The sequence below is a fragment of the Neoarius graeffei genome, chromosome 13 (assembly GCF_027579695.1).
Source record: "Neoarius graeffei isolate fNeoGra1 chromosome 13, fNeoGra1.pri, whole genome shotgun sequence".
Taxonomy (NCBI): domain Eukaryota; kingdom Metazoa; phylum Chordata; class Actinopteri; order Siluriformes; family Ariidae; genus Neoarius; species Neoarius graeffei.
In genome coordinates this window covers 75,434,624-75,451,685 of record NC_083581.1, presented here as the reverse complement: position 1 = coordinate 75,451,685, position 17,062 = coordinate 75,434,624, and the positions used below count along the sequence as shown (strand labels likewise).

General features: G+C 41.5%; 1 protein-coding gene across 4 annotated transcripts in view; it reads left to right on the top strand.

Annotated features, from left to right (window-relative positions):
* The window catches only part of eya4 (EYA transcriptional coactivator and phosphatase 4), a 149,267-nt gene that overhangs the window by 95,077 nt on the left and 37,128 nt on the right, over positions 1–17,062 (top strand). For 3 of the 4 annotated variants that reach the window (XM_060938521.1, XM_060938522.1, XM_060938524.1), the window contains 7 exons: positions 882–950; positions 1,243–1,320; positions 5,794–5,860; positions 6,024–6,166; positions 10,111–10,257; positions 10,453–10,532; positions 16,618–16,795. In XM_060938521.1, the coding sequence (XP_060794504.1) occupies positions 882–950; positions 1,243–1,320; positions 5,794–5,860; positions 6,024–6,166; positions 10,111–10,257; positions 10,453–10,532; positions 16,618–16,795 (762 nt within the window). The remainder of the gene's footprint in view (positions 1–881; positions 951–1,242; positions 1,321–5,793; positions 5,861–6,023; positions 6,167–10,110; positions 10,258–10,452; positions 10,533–16,617; positions 16,796–17,062) is intronic. The other variant, XM_060938523.1, reaches the window with a different exon arrangement.

Below are 17,062 nucleotides of genomic sequence, written 5' to 3'. Positions count from 1 at the left end.
TCTGGTCAAATGAGACTAAAATGTATCTTTTTGGCCATCATGGGAAATGCCATGTGTGGCGCAAACCCAACACCCTGAGAACACCATCCCTACAGTGAAGCATGGTGGTGGCAGCATCATGCTGTGGGAATGTTTTTCATCTGCAGGGACAGGAAAGCTGGTCAGGACTGAAGGAAAGATGGATGGCACTAAATACAGGACAATTCTGGAGGAAAACCTGTTTGAGCCAGCCAGAGGTTTGAGACTGGGATGAAGGTTCACGTTCCAGCAGGACAATGACCCTGAACATACTGCTAAAGCTACACTGGAGTGTTTTAAAGGGAAACAATTAAATGTCTTGGAATGGCCTACTCAAAGACCTCAATCCAATTGAGAATCTGTGGCATAACTTGAAGATTGCTGTACACCAACGCAACCCAACTAACCTGAAGGAGTTGGAGCAGTTTTGCCTTGAGGAATGGGCAAAAATCCCAGTGGCTAGATGTGCTAAGCTAATAGAGACATACCCCAAGAGACTTGGTATTGACTTTTTTTGGGGGGTCGAATACCTGTGCACACTCCAGATTTCTATTTTTTCATCTTAATTATTGCTTGTGCCACAATCAAACAACAATTTTCACCTTTAAAGTGGTAGGCATGTATGTTGGTGAGTTACTAAGAAAAGAATTGGTAAGACTAAAACTTTATAAAGTATTGGCTTTCCATGAGTTATGTCAACATCCATGTTATGAACTCTATAAGAGTGATACTTTCATGTGGCATCTTCTAGAAAAGATCTTAAACACAACCCAGTGTGCACGTACAATAAGAGTGGACACTTGTTTTGAGTGAAACCTTTCTGCATAATGTAGTCCATGGTGTAACTGACTTCCCCCCCCCAGGCGAGAACATGACTGTTCTAAACACGGCTGATTGGCTGCTGGGCTGCAGCACTTCGCCCACTGCCCCAAGTACGAAGGACTATGGTATATTGCATGTGTGTGTAGAGTGAACCTTCTTAGAGACTCTGTTTTAGCGTGTGCTCGAGTGTGTTATAAAGCTACAGTATAGACACACAGTGTATACACTATACTGGAGGACAGTATAGATACACTATTGGCTAAATAGCTGTAAAGCTGTTTGTGTGACGTAGACAGGCTTTGGTGTGGCTGCTGTTCAGACATCGTATGGCCTTTGTTTTAAATAATGTACGGCTCTTTTATGGTAGATTTTATTTAATTTTAATATCTTTGTTTCCCTCAGTAAAGACAGAGCCGCTGAACAGCAGCGATGCAGTCAGCACAGCGGGAGATACAGGGCTGGACACTTACACAGGGTCAGGTAAGATATCACACACAGAATACCTTGTGTAACCCTGTGACAAAACTTGCTGAAAGCTCTAAGGCCTCGATCTTTGTCCTTGGGTTAACGTCAGTACAACATTGTCTCTTTATTTAGCTGCATTACACACACACACACACACACACACACACACACACACACACACACACACACACACAAGCAGGTCAAGAACATCTCCAACCATTCATCCCCCCTGCAGGCCCATGCTCCAGCTGACAGAAGGGTCTGATGTCTCAATAGTGAGAGACAAAGGAAACTGTGTGTGCGTGTGTGTGTGTGTGTGTGTGCACATAGGACAGAGATGTTTGCATGGTTTCATATAGGAGTGTGTTAGAGAAGTTTATGAATCCATCCATCTCACCGTGGGAGGTGGCTGTTAAACTCCGTTAAGAAAACGTATCCAGTGTATGAAGTTCCTTCATATAGAATAGATAGAGTACGTACTGCTGTACAAAAGTGTGGTCTCTCAGGCCTTACTTCCTTCAACGCTCACAGGTTTATTCAGCGAAAAACATACACAGGGTCAAAATATCCAAAACCATGTCTGTATTATGTCTGTATTATATTTGAAATACTATTATTTAGTATCTCGCATGTTTTGGGGAAAGAACTTTGACGTGTTCAGTGATAAATAATACACTGTAGTTATTGATATGCAGTAATTTCTTTAGCCGAGGACAGGGAAAGGAAATGTGTGCATGATGAGAAGAGAGACAGAAGTGAAAAGAAAGGAAATGAAAGGAAGAAAAAGTGTAAGAGAGGGAATAAGAAAGAAAGAAAGAAAAGGGGGAAATAAAGGACGTGCTATCAAGGAAAAAGGACAGGAAAAAGGGGGCGGCACGGTGGTGTAGTGGTTAGCGCTGTCGCCTCACAGCAAGAAGGTCCGGGTTCGAGCCCCGTGGCCGGCGAGGGCCTTTCTCTGTGCGGAGTTTGCATGTTCTCCCCGTGTCCACGTGGGTTTCCTCCGGGTGCTCCGGTTTCCCCCACAGTCCAAAGACATGCAGGTTAGGTTAACTGGTGACTCTAAATTGAGCGTAGGTGTGAATGTGAGTGTGAATGGTTGTCTGTGTCTATGTGTCAGCCCTGTGATGACCTGGTGACTTGTCCAGGGTGTACCCCGCCTTTCACCCGTAGTCAGCTGGGATAGGCTCCAGCTCGCCTGCGACCCTGTAGGACAGGATAAGCGTCTACAGATAATGGATGGATGGACAGGAAAAAGGAGTGTAAAAAAGAAAAGGAATAAATGAATGGATGGAAATGAAATGAAAGGGAAAGCAAGGAAAAAGGAAAGAAAAAATCGGGGGAAAGAAGGAACAGAAGTGTGAACATCAAGACAAGGGCACGAGAGAAGGAAAGGAAAGAAAGAAAGAAAGTTGTCCTTAATCAGGACAATAATGAGCAATGAAGGACAATTACTAGGTCTCATCACCACTTCACCCTCATCCCCCCATCTCTTACATCCTCTTCATGTAATTCCATCCAACTAAAGTACAAATAATAAATAAATAAAGGTAGATACACTACCGTTCAAAAGTTTGGGGTCACCCAGACAATTGTGTGTTTTCCATGAAAAGTCACACTTTTATTTACCACCATAAGTTGTAAAATGAATAGAAAATCTAGTCAAGACATTTTTCTGGCCATTTTGAGCATTTAATCGACCCCACAAATGTGATGCTCCAGAAACTCAATCTGCTCAAAGGAAGGTCAGTTTTATAGCTTCTCTAAAGAGCTCAACTGTTTTCAGCTGTGCTAACATGATTGTACAAGGGTTTTCTAATCATCCATTAGCCTTCTGAGGCAATGAGCAAACACATTGTACCATTAGAACACTGGAGTGAGAGTTGCTGGAAATGGGCCTCTATACACCTATGGAGATATTGCACCAAAAACCAGACATTTGCAGCTAGAATAGTCATTTACCACATTAGCAATGTATAGAGTGGATTTCTGATTAGTTTAAAGTGATCTTCATTGAAAAGAACAGTGCTTTTCTTTCAAAAATAAGGACATTTCAAAGTGACCCCAAACTTTTGAACGGTAGTGTATACAGTATATAAGCCCTGTGATGACCTGGTGACTTGTCCAGGGTGTACCCCGCCTCTCGTCCATAGTCAGCTGGGATAGGCTCCAGCTTGCCATATATATATATATATATATATATATATATATATATATATATATATATATATAATACCTCTGAGCAACTTAATTACAGTACAATGTACTGTACATTTCAATATATTTATATTCTATCCACATTCACTGGATATGAGCAATCGTGCACTCTGATTGGCTACTCTTCTACTAGGATATCAGCTCATATACCGTGAGTAGAGAAAAACAAAATGGCAGAGCGTGTTGCTGAACCAACTGAGGACAAAATAAAAACTTAACTCGAAAATAAAACCCGAAAAAATACAAACAAAGGAGCAAAGTATGGAATGAAATTATTTGATGTAAAGAACGTATCTTTTTTTATTGTATTTTTGAAGAATCATTATTATCGCATTTTTTACAAATTGCTCCTGTCATTTCGCCATTATGTTTACATTCTAAGCGGAAATGATTTTGTCGGACGTTTTGTATAAAGTTTTTGTTTATGAAATTTGCAAAGAATAAAAATAAAAATGCTCCGTTTCTCAAAATCCAGTGAATGTGGATAGAATAAAACAGTTATTCCACTCAATCTCATCGTACATGGATTATAGACAAGTCAGTGCTACGCGCCTCGTCGGCTATCGGCTCATGTAGGACTTGATGTCGTGGAATAACTGTTAAAGATATATACATATTTCGGAAAGTGTATATTCTACAGTGTATACTGTGTATATTGCAGATATATATTCTGTATATTGTGTATGTTCTGCAGAGCATTCTGTCATCACATTTCTTTTAATTCTTATTTTTTATTCTATTTATTACATTCTATCTTACTCCCTTTCCTTTTTACCCCCCCCCCATAAATAAATAAACAAACAAACAAACAAATAAACCTATCTTCACGGCCTATGGAGCGCTGCAATAAGCATTTCACTGCATGTCATACTCTGTAGGATTATGTATGTGACAAATAAATTTGAAAGAAAGAAAGCAAAGGAAGTGCTAGCAAGGGGAAAAAAGTAAAAGGGAATGAAGGGAAGGGATATAAGAAAGAAAAGGAATAAATGAGAGAAATAAATGAAGGAAAGGAAAGAAGGAAAATGGGGAAAGGAAGTGCTAATGTCATAACAAGGGCAAGAGAGAAGGAAAGAAAAGGGAGAAAGGCATAAGAAAAGGAACAAAAAATAAAAGAAAGAATGGGGAAAGGAAGGAAAGGGAAGTGCTATCAAGAGAAATGAAAAAGGAAAGGAAAATGGAATGTAAGAAAGGGATGTAATAAAGAAAATGAGTAAATGAAGGAAATGAATTGATAGAAAGGAACAGAGGAAAGCAATGAAAAAGGAAAGAAAGAAAATGGGGGAATGGAAGGAACAGAAGCGCTAATATCATGACAAGGGCATGGGAGAAGGAAAGAAAGAAAGAAAGAAAGAAAGAAAGAAAGAAAGAAAGAAAGAAAAAGAAAGAAAGAAAGAAAGAAAGAAAGTGCTAGCAAGGGAAAAGAAAAGGAAAGGGAAAAGGGATGCAAGAAAGAAGAGGAATAAAGGAAGGAAATTAATGAATTAAGGAAAGAAAGAAAAATGGGGGAAAGGAACATAAAGGAAGTGTGAATGTCATGACAAGGACAAGAGAGAAGGAAAGGAAAGGCATAAAAAAGGAGCGAAAAGAAAAAGAAAGAAGAAAGGAAGTGCTATTAAGAGAAATGAAAAGGGAAAGTGTAATGTAAGAAAGGAAATGAATCAATAGAAGGGAAAGAGGAGGAAAGCAATGAAAAAAGAAAGAAAGAAAGAAAATGGGGGAAAAGAAGGAACAGAAAGTGCTAACATCATGACAAGGGCATGAGAGAAGGAAAGGAAAGGAAAGGAAAGGCTCTGGTCTGTTTAATTCAAGTTAAATCAGCAGAGAAAACGACTGAAAGGGAGGAAATGAAGAAGAAAGAGTGGAAGGTCATTTTTGATATCAAATATATAATAGAGAGAAGTTTGTTCTTTTTCTTCTGCTTTTACTGAACGAACAGAAAAGGACAGTTATCTGTCATTCAGAGGAGTGTGTGTGTGTGTGTGTGTGTGTGTGTGTGTGTGTGTGTGTGTGTGTGTGTGTGTGAGGGGTGGTTTACAGTGTTTGGCAGATGCTCTACGAGAATGAGTTGTCCAGGATTCATGTTCTGTCCTGCACGTTTGCTATTCAGTAAAGAATGTATTAAAGTGGAGTTGATAGATGACACATGTTGCTGTTTGCTGCTGGATCTCAATCCGAGCCGTGTTCGTGAACTGTGATTTATTGATCTAAACTGATAGGACTTGTGATATCTTTTATTATTATTATTATTATTATTATTATTATTGTGTGCAGTTATAACCAGCAGTGGATTCAGTCCTCGACCTGCACATCAGTACTCACCTCCCCTTTATCCATCCAAGTAAGGAACTATTCACACACACACATACACACACACACCTCACATTGACTACTCTCATGTTCCCCGTCCCGAAGGCATGAAACATATCCAGTCACTCGAACGAACACCACACAAACAGATCCATGCAAATATGTCTGAAAGTCCTGATCTGTTTGATTGACAGGCCTTATCCCCATATCCTGTCCACACCTGTGGCTCCGCCCATGTCTCCCTACACTGGACAGTCCCAGTTTAGCAGCATGCAGCAGTCTACAGTGTATACACCATACTCTCAAACCACACAACCTTACGGCCTCTCCACCTACGGTAAGCTTTGCCTCATCGGATACACTGCTGGTGTCTGGAGCTTTAACGTCGTCTCAGGGTTTTGCTTTGTTTTGTTTTTAATGAGTAATAATTGTTGAACTATTAGAAGTGAACCTTTATACTAATATCAATAAGCTAAACAGTGAGAAAAGTTGATTATGCACAATAATGTATAAACTTGCTTACTATGAGATGCAGCCATTAGTGCTTTGTTTATTCTGAAGTCTTGATGAAGTCCTACACCATCCACAATTATTTTCCCCCAAAATCAGAAATGTTGCTCAAATAGAAATAAGCCTAAACACTTTCACTGCTTACCATGAGCTGACCTAGTGGTTAGCATGTCCGCCTCTCGATCTGGAGATCGCGAGTTCTACTTGCAGTCGGGTCATACCAAAGACCATCATAAAAATGGTATCTACTGCCATCTGGCAAGGCACGCTGCAATACAGATGTGAGTGGGGAGTCAAATTCTTGCACTTACCAGAGGACCAGCCCCCTACTGTAACCCTAGCTGTACAGGCGAGAGGCCGAGGGCTATAGAAGCAGAGATTGGCGCTGCCCAATGCACCTTAAGGGCCTGGTTAGTACTGGGATGGGAGACTGCCTGGGAAGACCTGGCACGGAACGGACTTTGATTTTGATTTTCACTGGTTGTGGTTATGGTTTTTCAGAGGTGGAAGGACACCAGAGGAAATCCACATGACAACAGGTAACAGTAATTCTACAGACAGTAACCCATAATTAGCACAGACACGACCCTAAACTCTGGGTTTAAACCCAGGACCCTGGAACTACGAAGCAGCGACATGACCCCTGCACCACTGTACCACCATCTGATTCTTAAGCTGTGACGTAACGCCCATATTTCCAGGGCCAAACCTCGTCTTGTCAACATCCCGCAGCACTGCGTCCCTCGTTGTTTGAACAGATCGGAGTCCAGAACGCACATGCAGTTGCCATGAAGGAAAACATTTACTTGCTTTTAGTACTTATAATTAACAGTTATTCCACAAAATCGAGTCGTACATGAGCTGATAGTCGACTATAAGCCATGTACGACGAGATTGAGTGGAATAACTGTTTTATTCTATCCACATTCACTGGATTGTGAGAAACGGAGCATTTTTATTTTTTGCAAATTCGATAAATAAAAACTTTATACAAAACGTCCAACAAAATCTCTCAATTACGTTCATTATGTCTTATATTATATATGGTTAGTTTTTTCTTTTTTTTATCAGACATCTAGTTTTAGGTTTGTTTACCTGACATGTTTCGATGTACGTAACTGTCGTCTTCCTCAGAGTGTCACCGGATGTTGTTGGTGACGCATCTTATCAGCTGATGTTTCCGAAGGCGTGACCGTCCTGTCTGGTTTGACAGGTCGGTCACGTCTTCTGCTGTCCGTTCGTCCCCTGCAAGATGGCACTCCAGGTATGGGAGAGCATGTACGCTCCCTCATCCCAGTTGATGGTCCTCGGGCTTCGTTTTCGGATCTCCATGGCCTCCCTGATCCAGCGCTGATGTTTGTTATGTTCAGCGCTGGATCTGGGAGGCCATGGAGATCCGAAACGAAGCCCGAGGACCATCAACCGGGATGAGGGAGCATACACGCTCTCTCATACCTGGAGTGCCATCTTGCAGGGGACGAACGGACAGCAGAAGACGTGACCGACCTGTCAAACCAGACAGGACGGTCACGCCTTCGGAAACATCAGCTGATAAGATGCGTCACCAACAACATCTGGTGACACTCTGAGGAAGACGACAGTTACGTACGTCGAAACATATCAGGTAAACAAACCTAAAACTAGATGTCTGATAAAAAAAGAAAAAACTAACCATGTCCAACAAAATCGTTTCCGCTTAGAATGTAAACAAACCGGCGAAATGACAGGAGCAATTTGTGAAAATGCGATAATAGTGATAATAATTCTTGAAAAATGTAATCAAAAAAGATAAGTTCTTCCCATCAAATACTTTTATTCCATATTTTCTTGCTTTGTTTTGTATTTTTTGGGGTTTTGTTTTCGAGTTAAGTTTTTATTTCATCCTCAGTTGGTTCAGCAACACGCGCCGCCATTTTGTTTTTCTCTACTCACGGTATATGAGCTGATATCCTAGTAGTAGAGTAGCCAATCAGAGTGCACGATTGCTCATATCCAGTGAATGTGGAGAGAAGGAAATGTAATATCTCCAAAGAGAAAGTTTAAAACGAAGAACGAAGTGGAGAGAGAGTGGTGCAAACAACGGTGATCAGTGATTGGTCATGTGCAGACCCAGGGTTATCAGTGATTGGTCACAAGCACTAGTTTGACGCTACACTCTGAGTCGAGCGAACCTGCTTGCTGAACTCATATAATAACAGCAGCTGTGTGGTGAACTGGAGGGCCGTATCGAGCTCAAGACAGTCAGTCATGTGTGCTGAAAAAGTCGCTAGATTTGTCACCAGGGTTTTTTTTTTTAAATTAAAGAGTCTAAAAAAAAAAAAAAGCCAAATCTAGTGACAAAATCTCTACACTGGCAACCCTGAAAGGGGCGTTTGGCCCCAGAAATGGCTATTTGCCATAAATGACTTACACTGACTCAGCATTCTGTATCTAATCTTCTTTAATTATAAAGTGGGATTTAAACTGATTAGTGTTGTTCGACAGCTCCCCCTCTTGGTGATGGTTTCTTAAACCTACACACCTTTACCACATGACGAGCAGATTCTCATCACCGAGACCCACCAGTTGCAGCCTTCAAATCCTGTCGGAAATATCACAGTTATGAAGTGAGTGCACTTTCAAGGTCATCGCAGTGTCGATGGCTCTACAGCTCAGGAACTTGTACTTTCCTGTGAGCCTCGACTTTCCGAGTCGGAGGCGAGTCAAGAACAAAACGTCACAGCAGCCGCTGATGCGAACGTGATGCCTACAGCAGATGATGTAATTAAGTGGTAATTTTGCATGCAGAATAAACTTCTTGTCAGTGGTGTAGTGGTTAGCGCCGTCGCCTCACAGCAAGAAGGTTCCGGGTTCGAGCCCAGTAGCCGACGGGGGCCTTTCTGTGTGGGGTTTGCATGTTCTCGCCGTGTCTGTGTGGGTTTCCTCCGGGTGCTCCGGTTTCTGCCACAGTCCAAAGACATGCAGTTAGGTTAACATGGGATGGCCTTGGGCTGAAGTGCCCTTGAGTGGTGGTGCACATGTATGCAGCGGCTTTGCTCTCCTACGATGAACTAAATTTTGTTGTACATTTGTGCAGTGACATTAAAGGCATTCTTCTTCTCTGATAGGAAAAAAAAAGAAATCGTCAAAAGACGCTTTCTCTACGCCATCCATTTTTTCTCTCCTGAAAATACACCACGTCATAATCAGAACCTCAGAACTCAAACCCACAGAAGTCCAGGGAGCTGCTTCAGGAAGAACTTGTAGTGTAGTACGCTTAAGTTTTTACTGAAGTCGCTAAAATTTACTAGCTAGCTAAATTTGTCGCTCCTTTAAAAATAATTGTTAAATAACATAAGGTATTAAATTGCTGCCAGATGGTGGATTATTATTTGCCAGTAGGTTTTCTCAGACCACTTCAGAAGAAGAAGAAGCCTTTATTAGTTACATGTACACTCGAGCACAGCGAAATTCCTCCTCTGCATTTAACCCATCTGAAGCCGTGAACACACAAGTGAGCAATGAGCACATGTACATACCCAGAGCAGCGCGCTGCTACCGTATACTGCAGCGCCCGGGGATCAGTTGGGGGTTAGGTGCCTTGCTCGAGGGCATTTCAGCCATGATACAGAGGGAGGAAGGGAAAGTGCTGTCATTCACTCAACTCCCTTCATATTTTTCCTCCTGGTCCTGGGAATCGAACCCATGACCCTTTGGGCCCAAGGCTGCTTCTGTCATTTGCCTCATATAACCTTTTAACAGTGAAGCATCTTCCCTGATGTATATTTGCAGCGGATTTAGGGGTGATGTTACCTGGGATAAAGACGGAAGGGGGGCTGTCCCAGACCCAGTCCACCCTCCAATCAGGGCTCAGCTACAGCCCAGGATTCACCACGCCCCAGCCTGGACAGACGGCCTATTCACCCTATCAGATGCCAGGTAATTATAGGCTGCAGCTAACCAGCACAATAGCTTCAGTCCATCCTGCAGATAGATAGATACGAGAGTAATGAAAACTTGATTACCAAGATCTGCCAACATGACCAGCTTGAACTGATGGATTCTCACAGTGTCCTCTCTCTCTCTCTCTCTCTCTCTCTCTCTCTCTCTCTCTCTCTCACACACACACACCAGCATCAGGGTTTACATCCTCCCCTGGCCTCTACACCTCCAACAACTCCGTGTCCAATCCAGCCAACTTCAGCACACAGCAGGTACTCTTACACACAAACACACACTTTCACAATGATGACATCACTCACTAAAACAGGTCTAACTGTGTCCATGATACACCGGCACAATCATTCATCATTAGACATTCAGCCGGAGAAAAAAGCCAAACCGGAATGCTTTTGTTCTCCCGATGAATCTGGCCGCATAAACGAAGGAGTTACGGCTGTGCTGAAAGGAGACGAGGGAGAATCCTGCAGAGGAGCGGATGGGAAAAGAAGTCTTCCTGAGAGCATTTTTACTGCACCATGCATGTGCTCGGAGACGTTAGTGACAGGTTTAGAGGCATCTGCTGTAAAAGACCAAACAGTGTGTGTGTGCACAGAACACCAAAGGATTCATAAAACGCTCCCATCAAATAGTCTCTGTGTTCCGACCAGGACGCGTCGTTCCTTCGTTTTCTCTCTCTTTCTCTCTTGTGTTCTCTTACCCCCTGGGAAACTTGCCTTTTCTGGAGCTTTTCAGAACAGAGCGAATAGTTTGACCTTAAAAGTGCATACAAAGTAATATTCTATAAATTATGTTTAACAGTTATTCCACGAAATCGAGTCGTACATGAGCTGATAGCTGACGAATCGCGTAGCACTGAGTCGGCTATAATCCATGTACGATGAGATTGAGTGGAATAACTGTTTTATTCTATCCACATTCACTGGATTTTGAGAAACGGAGCATTTTTATTGTAATTTTTTTTGCAAATTCCATAACTAATAACTTTTTGTACAAAACGTCCGACAAAATCCTTTCCGCTTAGAATGTAAACAAACCGGCAAAATGACAGGAGCAATTTGTGAAAATGCGATAATAATAATAACTCTTGAAAAAAAAAAATACCTTCTTACCATGAAATACTTTTATTTCATATTTTGTTGCTTTTTTTTTGTATTTTGGGGGGTTTTGTTTTCAAGTAGAGTTTTTATTTCATCCTCGATTGGTTCAGCAACACACTCCGCCCTGTTATTCTTCTTTAGGGTTTTTTCATCAGTTGGCAAACCAACTTAAAGGTGCATTACAGCCACTGACTGGGCTGGACTGTGGAACAGGAGACACTGGGGGGGGAAAAAACTATATTCTTTTATTTAACTATTTCTGTTTCTTTTAAATACTTGATAACAAAGTGATATATCTGACTTGATGTGCTCCGCCATTTTGTTTTTCTCTACTCATGGTATATGAGCTGATATCCTAGTAGTAGAGTAGCCAATCAGAGTGTACAACTGCTCATATCCAGTGAATGTGGAGAGAATAAAATCAATTATATAATGTGCTGTTGAATTCCCAATTTCGGATTGGTCAGGTTTGTTAATGCACCCGTTTTAATACAGTATGTTACTATTTCAGTGGTCATGTAATTGCAGTCACGTAATTGAAGCCCAATGATGAGCAGATATTTAAAAATATATTTATGAAACAATGAAAACTTAAGTGATTTAACAAAAAACTGTTCCATTCCTACCATGATTTTGCACGTTATGTGACCAGCTAGATTTTTTCCTTTTTATTTTTATAAGAGCGAGAAAAGAGACACAGGGCCCGTTTACACGAGGACGCTGTCGGGTAAAAAAGACTAAATATTTTATCGGAAGTGCCTTTCGTCTACACGGGGACGGCGTTTCCGAGGCTGAAAAACAGAAAAAATTGAAAACACCTTCCAGAGTGGATAAGTTAAAAACAGCCCCCGTCGCATATCCGTCTAAACTACCCAATACGCGAAACTCTGCTCGGATCTGCTCACGTCGGGTACGCGTTTACGTCATATGTCATACTGTACATGCCAGCCCGGGAAGTAAGAAAGTAAGTAAAAAAGTAAGAGCATGTCTGATTACATCGATCCAACGGACCTTCAAGCTGCTCTGGCAGCTTTAATAAACGTCCAGGAGTCCTTCGAACATCTATACCGAATCTGCACATATACCGTTAATGAACAGAGGCGGGTATAGCATGCTCTTACTTTTTTACTTACTTTCTTACTTACCATAGCCAGAGTAGTCAAAGTTTTCGCGGCGCAGATGTGCAGATCAGACAAGACGGAAGACGTTGCGCATGCGTGCAGACATAGCGGAGGTCTTTCACAGCACCACCTAGCCGCCTGGCATGCACATCCAATTGAATTCCACACATTTATGCATTACTGTATAGACGCAGATTTCCTCCTTGAAAACAGTCGTGTAGACGCGGAAAAAAGTGAGAACGAAAACGGACTTTTGCGTTTTTGTTTCAGACCGTCCCTGTGTAAAGTGGGCTACAGAATGACTTTATAGATGTTAAAAATAAAATAAGTGATAATCGGAACGAACTTTTTCCTGGAACACTAAATGTAACATTAAAGCCTTTCGATTTCATAAAATTGGTAAAATTTAGTTCCGTCTGAAATGTGGTCATTGTGATATATGTTTATTTCTGTAATATCTCACAAAATATCAGGCCGTTCTGTGGCTGGGAAGTTATTTAATTTGAGGGGATTAAAGCAAATAATGTGCATGAAATCGCTCACTTCGTGCAGTCACGCAGACAGAGGAAGTCCGTGTGCACATGCGCAGGTTTACCTTCTTCTTCTTCTTTTGGGTTTTACGGCAGCTGGCATCCACAGTGTTGCATTACTGCCATCTACAGGTTTCCCTTTGAGCGTGCACTGACAGTTCCATCATTCTGTCGCTAAACGAACAGCTGATCACACCGAGGTGCTCGCTGAGTGCTGATATTTATTAGTTTGGTCCTGCGTTTCCTTTCCTTCATATATAACATAACGTCTTTTCTTCTCACTTTCCGTTACTGTAGTCGCTCTTCCACGTTTCATTCGCACACTCACGTTCTCCATTTTTCTCTCCTGTTTCAAATTTGTATCCCACAATGCCTTGCGTGAACGGGGAAAGCCCACCACGTGATGCATGATGCATGACGTAGTATCTTGAATTGGGTCATGGTGAAGCAGGAAAAAATAGCGGAGAATGTAGGGCCATGTGGCTTTAAATTCATTAAATGTTTTATTTAAAAAACAAAAACTAATAAAATTGGAAGTCTGTGATGCGAATTCAGTAGGTTTCGGTCCACTAAAGAAAAATAATTGGGTGTCGGGAAAATCCTATTTATGACCTACACTTGAAAAATCTGAAAGGCAGTACAGCTTCAAAAGTAACTCTAAATGGATAGAAAGCACCACGTGTAATTCTCAAATTAAAAAGGACTTGTTGCAGCATTGTTGTAGTATAAGAGGAATAAAACATTTCAGAATGTGCTGTTATTGGAAAATGAGACCGTCAATGACGGCGTAGCTCACTCCGGCCCCATCTAGTCCAGAAAGAACAATCTAAAGTGGGCCACCTTGTGCAATAAATGTTGCAAGCTGCATACAAGCTATATATAGAAGTGATATCCACCCTAGGAATACCGACCTATTTGCCAGAAAGAATCCAAAACGGCGAGGAATTGACCGAGAAGAAGCGATTTTTGTTGAACTGCTCACTCATTAAGGCTTAATTTGTCCATAACTTCATTAATAATTGTAATTAAGTGAATCTGTGTAGAAGTTCCATGCACTCTAGGTCCCCCTACCTTCATGCCAGAAAGAATCAAAATTGGTGAAGAATTGATGAAGAAGAAATGATTTGTGTGGAAACTGCTTGTTAGGGATTGATTAATAATGAAGATATGGAGTAATTACAACCCCGATTCCAAAAAAGTTGGGGCAAAGTACAAATTGTAAATAAAAACGGAATGCAATAATTTACAAATCTCAAAAACTGATATTGTATTCACAATAGAACATAGACAACATATCAAATGTCGAAAGTGAGACATTTTGAAATTTCATGCCAAATATTGGCTCATTTGAAATTTCATGACAGCAACACATCTCAAAAAAGTTGGGACAGGGGCAATAAGAGGCTGGAAAAGTTAAAGGTACAAAAAAGGAACAGCTGGAGGACCAAATTGCAACTCATTAGGTCAATTGGCAATAGGTCATTAACATGACTGGGTATAAAAAGAGCATCTTGGAGTGGCAGCGGCTCTCAGAAGTAAAGATGGGAAGAGGATCACCAATCCCCCTAATTCTGCACCGACAAATAGTGGAGCAATATCAGAAAGGAGTTCGACAGTGTAAAATTGCAAAGAGTTTGAACATATCATCATCTACAGTGCATAATATCATCAAAAGATTCAGAGAATCTGGAAGAATCTCTGTGTGTAAGGGTCAAGGCCGGAAAACCATACTGGGTGCCCGTGATCTTCGGGCCCTTAGACGGCACTGCATCACATACAGGCATGCTTCTGTATTGGAAATCACAAAATGGGCTCAGGAATATTTCCAGAGAACATTATCTGTGAACACAATTCACCGTGCCATCCACCGTTGCCAGCTAAAACTTGATAGTTCAAAGAAGAAGCCGTATCTCAACATGATCCAGAAGCGCAGACGTCTTCTCTGGGCCAAGGCTCATTTAAAATGGACTGTGGCAAAGTGGAAAACTGTTCTGTGGTCAGACGAATCAAAATTTGAAGTTCTTTATGGAAATCAGGGATGCCGTGTCATTCGGACTAAAGAGGAGAAGGACGACCCGAGTTGTTATCAGCGCTCAGTTCAGAAGCCTGCATCTCTGATGGTATGGGGTTGCATTAGTGCGTATGGCATGGGCAGCTTACACATCTGGAAAGACATCATCAATGCTGAAAGGTATATCCAGGTTCTAGAGCAACATATGCTCCCATCCAGACGACGTCTCTTTCAGGGAAGACCTTGCATTTTCCAACATGGCAATGCCAAACCACATACTGCATCAATTACAGCATCATGGCTGCGTAGAAGAAGGGTCCGGGTACTGAACTGGCCAGCCTGCAGTCCAGATCTTTCACCCATAGAAAACATTTGGCGCGTCATAAAACGGAAGATACGACAAAAAAGACCTAAGACAGTTGAGCAACTAGAATCCTACATTAGACAAGAATGGGTTAACATTCCTATCCCTAAACTTGAGCAACTTGTCTCCTCAGTCCCCAGACGTTTACAGACTGTTGTAAAGAGAAAAGGGGATGTCTCACAGTGGGAAACATGGCCTTGTCCCAACTTTTTTGAGATGTGTTGTTGTCATGAAATTTAAAATCACCTAATTTTTCTCTTTAAATGATACATTTTCTCAGTTTAAACATTTGATATGTCATCTATGTTCTATTCTGAATAAAATATGGAATTTTGAAACTTCCACATCACTGCATTCCGTTTTTGTTTACAATTTGTACTTTGTCCCAATTTTTTTGGAATCGGGGTTGTAATTGGAATTATGCAAATTTGGGTAGAAGCTATATGCACCCCAGGCAGACCTACCTTCCTGCCAAAAAGAATAAAAATCAGTGAAGAACTGAGACGTAAGAAGCAATTTTCGTGAAATGTGGACAACGCTGGACGGACGCTGGACAGCACATGATGGCATAAACTCATCACCTTTCGGCCGGATGAGCTCATAATGAGTAACTTCAGGGTGGTAACAGTAACTCTACTTCTTCACACCATTTTAGTTTTGATTATTTTTCTGTAACAACACACCGCCAAGTGTTTTACACCTTACATAAGTTATTACAGAAGTAAATTACACAATGCTGATCAAATTAGTATTTTGATGATTCAACTGCTCGCCATTGGGATGCAATATGGAAAGTCTAAGTATCTCTGTTACTTTCCATCAGATTGATGCAGTTTGTTTCCCGAAATTAGAGACATCAGGCTCACTGGTGAGCCCCAGTTTGTCAATGTAAATTTTGGAATTTCCGTTCCAAAATCAAACTGCCATGTAAATTTGTCAAAAATACGGAGTTTATCTTGCTGCCTGGTGGATTGCTCTCTCTCTCTCTCTAGTTTTTTGTATATAGATCTCTGTTGGTGATTAAAGTAAATATACTGTTAAACGTTAATGTAACTTGATGTAATTGGTCGACCACAATGTCCTCAAGATGTCGAACCCAACCCTCATCTGTCTACAGTTTACACACAAATTTCAAGGCTTTAATGCAGAACTCAAGTGGTTATGAGACTTCGTGAGTTATAAGTACTGACTTGGTGCATTTCTTTACCTGTAGGAGTATCCCTCATATACAGCGTTCGGGCAAAATCAGTACGCTCAGTATTACTCTGCTTCCTCCTATGGCTCCTATATGACAACCAACAGCACACTGGACACCACAGGCTCCACCTCCAGCTATCAACTACAAGACCCCGCCCCTGTAATCACAGGACAGGCTCCTGAGATGCACCCAGGTGAGTGGTGGCTAATCAGGACATTGAGGTTGTCTGTGTCCAGAGCTTGCGAAATGTATAGTAGGTCTTCCTGTGGTCCAGTATGGCATTTGAATAATCATTTGATCATTTGCTCACTGTATCTCATACCACCTTTCCACTGACATGGTGCTGAAGCTAGATCAGGGAACCAGTGACCATTTTTAAGAACCTAGCCATGTAGCCATTAATCATATGTGGGAGTTTGCAAGTGAACAGCATTCTGTACTGTTTGCACTGTTTAGATCC